Below are 12440 nucleotides of genomic sequence, written 5' to 3'. Positions count from 1 at the left end.
TTAATTATTTTTAAATTTCCAACTTTGACATGTTGCTTTTCTTTGCTGAAGATACATGCTCAAAATCCTCAATACATTTCATTAGACTCTTCATGTACTGCTCCATTCTAATCCACTCCATAGAGCTCACCAAACTTGATCTATAACCTTCCATTTCATATGTCACTTGTATTCTCACAACCTTTGGCAATATTTTTAATTTTAATTTTCAGACATGTTTTTTTGGAGTTGGTGCAATGTTGTGGTCAGCAGCTGACTGGAGACTGAGTCCAACTCAACAACCTGAAGTCTCTGAAGCATTGGAGAATTTACTTATAAATATGACTCAAGACAATGCGGATGATAGACCTGATTTGGATTACATTGTCAAGGTTTGTTCACCATTGGACTACTTTATGTGGTAATCATTGTGACAATACTAGAGAGTGTCTAGAACCCACAAAATGACCAGCTATCTAGGTCAGCAGTTTTCAGAAATACTGACATTGCATTAGCTTTGTGAAATTATCAATGTATACTCATGTGGTTATTGTATTGCACAAAACATAGAAAGGTATCCAGTCTTGTGCATATGATGATAGTACGAAGAATTTTTAGGTTCGCTGACATAATACAAAGAGTGTTTTAGTATTATTATTATGATTCTCTTTATTTTCTGGTATATTACGAGTGGACTAAAGTGTTTTGGATACCCAAAGAAGATAGGGTGTAGAAATTGCTATTCAGCCATGTTTTACCATGTCCCCTCTCCTCTCAAAATAGCTCAAACTGAATCATAGGTACATTCGCTCTTCATAAACCTCATCTGACATCTGTGTCAGTCGATCAATGCATCATTTTGTAAACTACATAACAATACGACTTGACAGGGTTCATTTGTGAAAAACTGTTGACAGAATAAGTTTGAAAGTGATGTCTATATAAGAACACATTATAACAATTCAAAAATGCATTTCTTGATTTATAGCTCACATTTGGTATATGTACGGTATATATACCAAAAAGAGCTTATATGGTAGGTTGGCGGCATCTGTATGTGAGTATATATGTATGTTTGTTAGTACCGGTATGTGTGGATATGTCTGTCCACATCGAAAACTCTAAAACCGCAGCACCTACCAGCTCAATATTTGGTTTACAGGTGCACCCAAGGGTGGAGATGTGAATTTCTTCAAATGAACGTACCAGTGTCAAAAATATGCAAATGAGGTAAAAAAGGGGAATCCTGCAAATTGCTAAAACTCTATACCACAGGCCAGATTTGATTGAAACAGTATGCAGGTTCTTTATGGTGACTTTAGTTAGATTTGTTCAAATTGCGGTGAAAGTTTGGTAGTTGTATGTTAGGGACAATTTTTCCTGTTTTTGGTCAAAAAATTTTATCGGAAAGTGCTCATCCAATTGCCTTGAAACTTGGTATGCATGATCCTGGGGTTGGCCTCTGTCAGAGTTGTTCAAATTGTGGTGAAATTTTCGTATTTGTATTTTTAAGGGCAATTTTCCCCATTTTTGGCCAAAAAATCATTTTCTCCCAAAGTTATTGTTGGATTGCTTTGAGACTTGATACACTTGATTCAAGGGTTGTTTTCTGTCGGATTTGTTAAAATTGTTGTGAAATTTTCATATTTGTATTTTTGGGGTAATTTTTCGCATTTTTGGTCAAAAAATCATTTTCTCTGACTTAACTATTCTGATTGCTTTGAAACTTGGTATGCATGTTTCCAGAGGCAACCTTGGTGGAGTATCTTCAAAGTGTGGGTGAAATTCATCATATTTGTATTTTAGGGCAATTTTTCCCATTTTTGGTCAAAAAAGCATTTTCTCTGAATCTCCCGTCCGATTGCTTTGAAACAGGTATGCATGTTCCCAGGGGTAAACATAATTAAGTATACTCACTCTGGCGTGCCACATCAGATCAAATGTGAGCCCAGTGTCATTGACGCTATATTTCACTGAGGGAAAAGGTTGAGGTGCAATAGAAAAAACACATGCCATGATTGACTGGCCATATTTTGGGAATGGCATATGTTTGTTTCCCCATGGTCTGTGAGTTGGCCCCAACAGTCTTTTACCCTTGGCCTGCAACATCATGAAACAGATTTTATTTTGGCAGCATGATTCAAAGAGGTGCAGGTTGTTTGTTACCCTCGTGGAAAGTAAATTTTGGATGTAAATGTTTACAATGTTTCGGCCATTTATTGAAATTATTAGTTTTGCTGTCAATGATGCAAAGCTTATTGGAAAGGTGGAGTGTCTAATGTCATCCATCAACATTCATCTTCACGAACTTTAAGTTCCATTGCTTTTAAATTAGTATGTAGGTCCCCAGGGGTGACCTAAGTCAGAGGTCTTGAAAATGTGGCAGAATTTGTGTATCTGTATTTAGGGACAATTTTTAGCTCCACTGTCAGTGACCTGGAGCTTATCAAATAGGCTGATTTTCCGTCGTCGTCCATCCCTCGTCCATCTGAAACCGCAAGTTCGATGGCTTTGACATTTCATATGCAGTTCACTTGGGGTGACCTCACTTAAGTTTGTTCAAATCGTGGTGAAATTTGCATATTTGTATTTTTTGGGGTATTTTTTGTTCTTTTTGGTAAAAATATCTTCTCTGTAACCGCCTGTCCAATTGCTTTGAAATTTGATGTGCAATTTACTAAGGGTGACTTCAGATAGATTTGTTCACATCTTGGGTCAAATGTGCATTTTTAGCTCACATTTGGTATACCAATGTGAGGTTATCGTATTAGCTGAATCAGTTCATTTGCATCCAATTTGCATGTCTGTATGTATGTATGTATGTATGTATGTATGTACGTATATATGTATGTATGTATGTCCGTCCACATCAAAAACACCTAAACCGCAGCACCTACTGTCTTAGTATTCGGTGTACAGGTGCACCTAGGGATGGAGATGTGAATTTGTTCAAATGAACTTGTCAGTGTCAAAAATATGCAAATGAAGGGAAAAAAGAAAAAACATTGCAAATTGCTAAAACTCTGTGACCGTTGGTTAGATTTGGTTGAAACTTGGTGTGCAGGTTTCTTTAGGCATTTTAAAGTAGGTCTTTAAAATTTGGGATGAAATTTTCATCTATTTTTGGGGTAATTTTTTCAGTTTTTAGTCAAAAAATGTTTTTCTCTGAAACCGCTCATCTGATTGCTTTGAAAGTTGGTATACATGTTCCTCAGGATGATCTCACACAAGTTTATGCAAATTGAATTGAAATTTTCATATTTGTAATTTTGGGGCAATTTTCCGAATTTTTGGTCAAAATTTTTTTTATTCAAAAACTACTAATCTGATAGCTTTGATATTTGGCAACAGGTTCCTCAGGTTGATCAAAATCAGTTTTATGAATATTGTGAAGATATCTCGAATTTTGTATTTTTGCTGAAGTTTTTGGTTATTTTTTCTCATTTTAAGTAAAATTTATTATTTTCTGAAACCGCTAGCCCAATAGATGATGTTCCGCTGATTGCGAGATCTCGCGAGACTTTAATACACGCCTGTAGAAACAGGTTTCCAGCTTAGTAATGCAAGTCAAACTTTGTATGGAACTAGAAAAAATGCAGAACTGATCAAAGATTGCAACTTCATATATTTTATGCAGCGACTTGTTTTACGCAGTTTGTCCTGTGTTGCGAGAACACGTCCACTGCGAACCACATATTCTCGCGATATCTCGGAATGTCTCGCACGGTTCGGAACATGGTCTATTGCTCTGAAATTTGGATTGGATGTTTGCAAGGGTGTTACCCTTCTAATTGTTGAAATTACAACAAAATTGGAAATATTGCTGTTTCGGGGCAATTTTCGTCATTTTTGGTCAAAAAATCTTACAAAATATTTTCTTTTTAAAGCCCCTGGACAGACAGCTTTTATATTTGGTGTACAGATGTCCTGAAATATACAAATTTGTATTTTTAAGACAATTTTGTCATTTTTTGACAAAAATACTTGTTCTCAAAATCACTTGTTTGATAGCTTTGTAATTTGGTATAAAAGTCCCGAGGGATGTTATTAGTTAAATTTTCTGCTCAAAGTGTTGGGAAACCCCCAAATTTGTATATTTTAGGTAATTTTCTCAGTTTGTGACCTTAAATGACCCACACCAACCCGGGATATGTTGTGAGACAGTTTTAAAGGCTGTGAACATAATTTTGTCATATTTGGTATCAATTTGTAGTAAAATTTGATCCAGAAAACAAAGCTAAGGTGAATGTTTTCGTTGCAGATCAATTTTTGCAACTTTTCTATGTAAGACACACAAGAACTGATGAGAAATTAGGATCCAGGATAATTCCAGATGTCGTAATCACCCTCACAGTGGAAGGCATTTCACTATCTGTAACTAACTTAAGTGCTGTTTACATTCAAATGATAGCACACATAGCATAACTTAAAAAGTTCCCAAGGTTGAAAATACATTTCCTGCCATCTGGCCTTATGTAAACATCGTCAATACCAAGGGGTGGAACATTTGATATTCAGGAGGGGGTAGGGTCTAGAAGATTGATGAGGTAGCATTACTTTTTACCAGATCCCTTGTACATTTTTTCCCACTCTTTATTTTATCCCCACTCTTCCAACCTTTTATTTTTGTCAAGCCTTCTCTAGCTAATTTTTTTGTTGACATTTGCTTATGTATTTAGGATTTGCTATAGAAGTTGATATGCATGTTCCTTAAGATGACCTCCAGTACCTAAGTTGCAGACCTTATTTGCTTTTGTCATTCTTATTGTTCTGGTTTAAATATTTCTTGAATGGACCAATTCAAACCGAATGTGAGCACACTGAATTTGAAAGTTATCAGACCACCAGAATCATACCATAGAAGAAGCTGTTTTATTTTGGGTCAAATTTTGCCATTTTTGGTCAAAATATTTTTTTCTCAAAAGTTACTCATCTGATATTTGGTATACAGGTTCCTAGGCTTTATCTTAATGTAATAAATTGAAATTATGATGAAATCTTCAATTTTGTATTTTTGCAGCTAATTTTCCATTTTTGGTCAGGCCATCCTGAAATGAGCTATCAAAGATATCCACCTTCTTCATCAATACATGTGTCACAAAAAGTTATTCTCTACAAAACACAGCAGAGCTCTGTCGACTGTTGGGTCGTTTGTTAGTCCCCACGGACAACGTCCGGGGGGACTTATAGGTTTGGTCATGTCCGTCCATGCGTGCGTCCGTCTGTGCGTGCGTCCGTCCGTCCGTTCACGCAGATATCTCAGATACGCCTTGAGCGATTTCATTCAAACTTGGTACATAGATTACTTCATATGTCATACATATGCACGTTGATTTGTTTCTTGATACGATCCAATATGGCCGCCAGGCAGCCATTTTATTACAATTTTTTCATGTACAGAGCCATAACTCAGGCATATCTAAACCGATTTTATTCAAATTTGGTAGAAGGACATTGACCAATGTCATACATATGCACGTTGATTTGTTTTGTGATACGATCCAATATGGCTGCCAGGCGGCCATTTTATTACGATTTTTTCATGTATAGAGCCATAACTCAGGCATATCTCAACTGATTTTATTCAAAGTTGGTACAAGGACATTGACCTATGTAATACATATGCACGTCGATCTGTTTTGTGAAACGATCCAATATGGCCGCCAGGCGGCCATTTTGTTATGATTTTTTCATGTACAGAGCCGTAACTCAGACATGTTTCAACAGATTTTATTCAAAGTTGGTACAAGAACATTGACCAATGTCATAGACATGCACATCAATTTGGTTTGTGATACGATCCAATATGGCCGCCAGGCGGCCATTTTAATACGATTTATTCATGTACAGAGCCATAACTCAGGCATACCTCAACCAATTTTATTCAAAGTTGGTACAAGGATATCGACCTATGTAATATATATGCACATTGATTTGTTTCGTGAAACGATCCAATATGGTCGCTGTGTGGCCATTTTATTACGTTTTTTTCATGTACAGAACCATAACACAAACATGTATCAAGCAAATTTATTCAAAGTTGGTACAAGGAGATTGACTTATGTCATATATATGCACGTCAATTGTTGTGATACGATCCAATATGGCTGCCGTGTGGCCATTTTGTCATGATTTTTTCATGTACAGAGCCATAACTCAGGCATATCTCAACCGATTTTATTCAAAGTGGTACAAGGACATTAACCTATGTCATACATATGTAAGTCAATTTGTTTCATGATATGATCCAATTTTGTTACAATTTTTTCATGTCCTTAACCAAAACTAGGGCACGTCTCAACCGATTTTATTCACCGATTTTATTCAAACTTAGTAAAAGGACATCACAGACCAAATTCATGAAGAGGACTCTATCTTCTCTGAGGGCTTGTAATCAAAGTACCCATTAACAAGTGGGGACTGTGTCATCTACGATGACTTGTTTTTTCAAAACCGCTGGCCAGACAGCTTTAATATTTGGTTTACAGGTCCCTAGGATGACCTTAGTGAGATAATTTCATACAGTCAGGAAATACTTAATTTTGTATCCATGTCAATTGTAGCTTCAGGGACTTTCGCCCTATGTTTTTTCAAAATATCTCCTCTGAAAGTGCCAGTCCCATTGCCTTGAAACTTTGTCTGCATGATCCTAGGGTTGGTCTCTGTCAGATCTGTTCAAATTGTGGTGAAATTTTCATATGTGCATTTTTGGGGCAATTTTCCCATTTTTGGTCAAAAAATCTTTTTCTCCAAAAGCTCTTTTTGGATTGTTTTGAAACTTGAAACTCTTCATCCTAGGGTTGTCTTATGTCGGATTTGTTAAAATAGCGGTGAAATTTACATCTTTGTATATTTGGTGCAATTTTATTCATTTTTAGTCCCCACGGACGCAGTCCGGCGGACACTTATAGATTGGGTCCCGTCCGTCCGTCCATCTGTCTTTCCGTCCATCTGTCCACCGCTGTTTCTCTGTCACCCCTGAGTCGATTTTTTTCAAACTTTGTGCAAGGATAAAGTACTCTGTCATACAAATGCACGTCAATTTATTTCGCCATACAATCTAATATTTCTGCTGGGCGGCCATTTTGTTGCGAATTTTTCATGTTTTTTAACCATAAACTCAACTATCCCTGAACCGATTTTGTTCAATGTTGGTACACAGATAAATTACTATGGCCTATATATACACGTCAATTTATTTCGTGATACCATCCAATATGGCTGCCAGATGTCCATTTTGTTGCAATTTTTCCATGTTTTTGAACCAATACTCAACTATCCCTGAACCAATTTTGTTCAATGTTGGTACATATTTATTAAATAAATGGAAAACACCAACATCCATAACTTAACTGTCCCAAGTATACAAACATGACCCCCCCCCATAGACCACTATCATGTAATTTCCCAACATTTAACAAATTCACCCAACGTCCCTGTAATGAAGCTACCAAGCATATAATTCAATCACCTAATTCAAATACCATACAAACATACACAACAAGTCATCGCTGATTGTGTCATGAGTGATGACTTGTTGGTCAAAAAATCCTTTTCTCTGAATTGAATATTCTGATTGCTTTGAAACTCGGTATTCATGTACCTAGAGGCAACCTTAATTTACTGTCTTAAAATTGTGGTGAAATTTTCATATTTGTATTTTTGGGCAATTTTTCCCATTTTTGGCCAAAACATTTTCTCTGAAATTGCTCGTCAGATTGCTTTGAAACTTAGTATGCATGTTCCCAGGGGTAAACATAATTAAATATACTCACTCTGGCCTGCCACATCAAATTAAATGTGAGCCAAGTGTCATTGACACTATGTTTTAAAAGTCTGTTACCGCCTATCAGATATCTTTGAAATTTGATATGAAGGTCAGTTGTACAAATTGTGACAATACCTGCAAAACTGTACTTTGGAGGGCATTTTTGCAGTTCTTGGTCAAAAAATTTAAAAAAAATCAAAGTTCTCCTTGCATGATTGCTTTTGTATGTAGGTTTATAGGATAACCCAATTCAGATTTGTTGAACTTATGATTAAAGTTGCGTACTTATATTTTTTGGGAATTTTTGCCGGCTTTGGTCAAACAAAACATTTGTGGAGCTGTACGTTGCCAACACAGTTTTTTTCAAAGCAACATTTCTCATCAAAGATGACAAGGAAACCCCCTCATACCATATATTTTCAAAAAGCAGAGGGAAAGTTTAGTATGGTAGCAGTAGTTTACGCGAAGGATGAACTGGGTGTGTATTTGGGTAAAAAACCTCAATTTTGGTATTAATGATAAAAAATTAATTTAAGTCAAAAACTTGATGTTAATGTAATACTTCGATTGAAAGAAGAGTATATTTAGAAAAAAATGACTTTTATTTTGCTTTATCTATCCTCATTCTAAAATGGCATGGGTTGAGAGACTGACACTAAAAAAAATTATTAAAATTGTGATTAGCCATTACGGGAAACCTCCATTAACTTAGGAATACCCGACTTCCTTAGAGGATCAATTTCTCAGACCTGCCTTTCCTACAATGGCACTACAATGGCACCAGTTGGATTAGATAAACATAACAATGGAACATTCACACCTTGGGGATTAAAAGTCTTCTGTTTGTCACCCGAGTTGGTAAGGCAAGAACTCGGGTTTCAGGTACCATGCAAGTTAATGCAGCCTTCCCCTAATGAAAATTAAAATGCCTCTTCTGAAAATGTAAGAACTTTATTGCCATACAAATAGTCGTTTTAATATAGCATTTAAAGAATGTGAAAATTGCAGAAATTTGACCCAGCCAGAGTGGAGTTAAATTCTTTTAAAATCTTGAAATTGGGAGAAGAAAATAGCCAGGATATTGGGTGATTTGCATACATTTACAGAAATTAACACTTCTTTATCATGTCATTTATGACTGCTTGACGAGCCAAAAGGTGAACTCAACCAATATTTTAATCTTGGGTTAACAAATTCATAAATATTGAATGAATGTTTGCAAAACAGTGATTTTTGAGCAAAATATGCTGTGTTGGGTGCAGCGCCCCTTCAATAAAATAGCGTACAGCATACTCAGAAATTTGCTTCTGATATTCAAATACAACCTGTGTTTGTCAGTATTCCCATAATTGACAAACTGGCCATACTTAATTTACTTATAATCTTAAACATCACAACAGAGCTATATCTTACCACTTATTTTAACTAAATTATGTTATTATCAGAAGTAACTAAAAACTCATTTTTACCTTCTTGTGTCTATTTAAAGACAGAGAAGGTATTAGAGTTAAAACCAGTATGCTGGTGTCAACTTCTACTTCCGTCTGTCAATACTTCCGTCTGTCAAGATCCTTGACGTCATGCCATTGTGATGGGTCATATCATGAACTGGTTGGGGTGTTCATGGTTCAGGTTGAGGTGCAGGAGAACGATTTTGAGCTGTGACAAAAATCAAAAGGGACTTAGCGGCATAGCCACAGTGTTACATGTAAGCCTTTCTCCAAGGTTCTTAGTTGACTACGATCTATTACAGACTACTGAGCTGACGTTAGGGGTACTCACTTTGTGTTTGCTCACTCTGAGTGCGCTAGTGTTTGGTACTGAGTTGTGTGGATATCCCCTCATGGCCTCACGTGATATGGGCCTGTTGCATAATCTGCAGATAACATATGCCTCTGAGTCTGAAAACGGTCATTGTGTAAGCTGTCGGCATTTTCCTTGCATTTTTGCTCATTTAATTTTGCAAAATATCGGCGAGTACCTCAATATTTCAAGATAACTCTTTCTTCCCAATCGTTTCCTCGAGTTTCAGAGTCATATGAACGAAAATGAGTGAAAGTTTTAGACAGGAAAATCGGACGTGGCCATGTTCAATGTTTACAGTACAATCACAAGTTTATGTGGAGGAAATAACTAACAAACACTGTTCATGATGCCCGCCCTCTAGAGGCAGACCTTCCTATATGAAGTACCACATTTGATGCTAGTGGAAAGCTTGACCACACAAAGGAGCATTTTAACTTTTAGAAAATGACAAATGAATAAGAAGGTATTCTGAAAATGTCAAATACTGAGGAAAAATGCGCAAATATTCAAAATAAACAGGTTAACTGACTGGTCAGCTATAAAAAACAATGAAAATGTTTATGATCAAAAGTTTTTGAGATGTGCACATTTTAACAAATACAGAAATTATTAACATTATAAATATAAGACCAAACTATTTTTTCAGGGATGGGACAGGTTGGAAATGAGGGGTGAGAGACAAAGGCACTCCTATTGCTGCATGTGGATGCAGCCACACCATTTCATTTACAGCATACTTATTCACTGTGTCGTGTTCAAGTTCCATATTGTAGTGACTGTCATACGAGGATAACATAAGCAAATCAAATCAAATAAGAAAGGATCAATGCTGTTGTGTGGATTTTGCTGAACAGGCTGATTTTAATATTTCGCCCTACATATTTGGTATCCAGCAAAGGCATATTTTGATGTAAAGTCAAAATTAACACTACATTGCTGACAATATATGTTACCGTTTCTGCATGAACTTTTCTTGTTTAGATTATAGTATAGTAGTACCTCGAACAGATTAACAATTATCGTGATGTCAACCCATAATTTTACATCACAAAGACTGTAATTCTGCCAAGTTTTTTTATTTCTCAGTCATTTTATAAATTTTGCACTGCACAAGATAATTGAACAAATTGCAATATTTGAATTTGTAAACTCAAAGAATAAAAATCCTTTGGTCACAGATTAAATTATTTTTTAAAAAGAAATTTACTCTTAAACACTTTTAGCATATATTCTTTACACGGTCATGTATTTCAAGGAAAATGTTTCTTCACTTTCAATTTTTACCTTCTCGTGTCTATTTATAGACAGAGAAGGTATTAGAGTTGAAAACCAATATGCTGCTGTCAAGAACTTCCGTCTGTCAAGACTTCCGTCTGTCAAGATCCGTTGACGTCATGCCATTGTGATGGGTCATATCATAAACTGGTGGGGGTGTTCATGGCTCAGGTTGAGGTGTGGGAGAACGATTTTGAGCTATGACAAAAATCAAAAGGGACTTAGCGGCATAGCCACAGTGTTAAGCCTTTCTCCAAGGTTTCTTAGTTGACTACAATCTATTACAGACTACTGAGCTGACGTTAGGGGTACTCACTTTGTGTTTGCTCACTCTGTGAGCGCTAGTGTTTGGTACTGAGTTGCGTGGATATCCCCTCATGGCCTCACGTGATCTGGGCCTGTTGCACGCAATCTGCAGAGATGATCATATGCCTCCGAGTCTGAAAACTGTCATTGTGTAAGCCTGTCGGCATTTTCCTTGCATTTTTCTCATTTAATTTTGCAAAATATCGACGAGTACCTCAATATTTCAAGATAACCCTTTCTTCCCAATCGTTTCCTGGAGTTTCAGAGTCATATGAACGAAAATGAGTGAAAGTTTTAGACAGGAAAATCGGACGTCGGCCATGTTCAATGTTTACAGTACAATCAGAAGTTTACGTGGAGGAATTAACTAACAAACACAGGAGTGTTCATGATGCCCGCCTCTAGAGGCAGACTCTCCTATATGAAGTACCACATTTGATGCTTGTGGAAAGCTTGACCACACAATGGAGCATTTAAACTTTTAGCAAATGACAAACTGAATAAGAAAGTATTCAGAAAATGTCAAATACTGAGGAAAAATGCGCAAATATTCAAATAAACAGGTTAACTGATTGGTCAGCTATAAAAAACAATGAAAATGTTTATGATCAAAAGTTTTTGAGATGCGCACATTTTAACAAATACAGAAATTATTAACATTATAAATATAAGACCAAACTATTTTTTCAGGGATGGGACAGATTGGAAATGAAGGGTGAGAGACAAAGGCACTCCTATTGCTGCATGTGGATGCAGCCACACCATTTCATTTACAGCATACTTATTCACTGTGTTGTGTTCAAGTTCCATATTGTACTGACTGTCATACAAGGATAACATAAGCAAATCAAATCAAATTAGAAAAGGATCAATGCTTTTGTGTGGATTTTGCTGAACATGGCTGATATTTCGCCCTATATTTGGTATCCAGCAAAGGCATATTTTGATGTAAAGTCAAAATTAACACTACATTGCTGACAACATATTTTACAGTTCTGCATGAATTTTTCTTTTTTAAATTATAGTATATTAGTACTTCAAACAGATTAACAGTTATCGTGATGTCAACCCATAATTTTACATCACAAAGACTGTAATTCTGCCAAGTTTTTTTATTTCTCAGTCATTTTATAAATTTTGCACTGCACAAGATGATTGAACAAATTGCAATATTTGAATTTGTAAACTCAAAGAATAAAAATCCTTTGGTCACAAATTAAATTATTTTTTGAAAAGAAATTTACTCTTAAACACTTTTAGCATATATTCTTTACACGGTCATGTATTTCAAGGAAAATATGCCTAT

General features: G+C 36.0%; 1 protein-coding gene across 3 annotated transcripts in view; it reads left to right on the top strand.

Annotated features, from left to right (window-relative positions):
* Nucleotides 1-12440, top strand: part of LOC139120869 (kinase non-catalytic C-lobe domain-containing protein 1-like) — a 133423-nt gene that overhangs the window by 65167 nt on the left and 55816 nt on the right. For all 3 annotated transcript variants that reach the window (XM_070685491.1, XM_070685490.1, XM_070685492.1), the window contains one exon: nt 213-371. In XM_070685491.1, the coding sequence (XP_070541592.1) occupies nt 213-371 (159 nt within the window). The remainder of the gene's footprint in view (nt 1-212; nt 372-12440) is intronic.

Source organism: Ptychodera flava, chromosome 20, assembly GCF_041260155.1.
Source record: "Ptychodera flava strain L36383 chromosome 20, AS_Pfla_20210202, whole genome shotgun sequence".
NCBI classification, from domain to species: Eukaryota; Metazoa; Hemichordata; class Enteropneusta; family Ptychoderidae; genus Ptychodera; species Ptychodera flava.
This window is presented reverse-complemented; position numbering and strand designations above follow the sequence as displayed.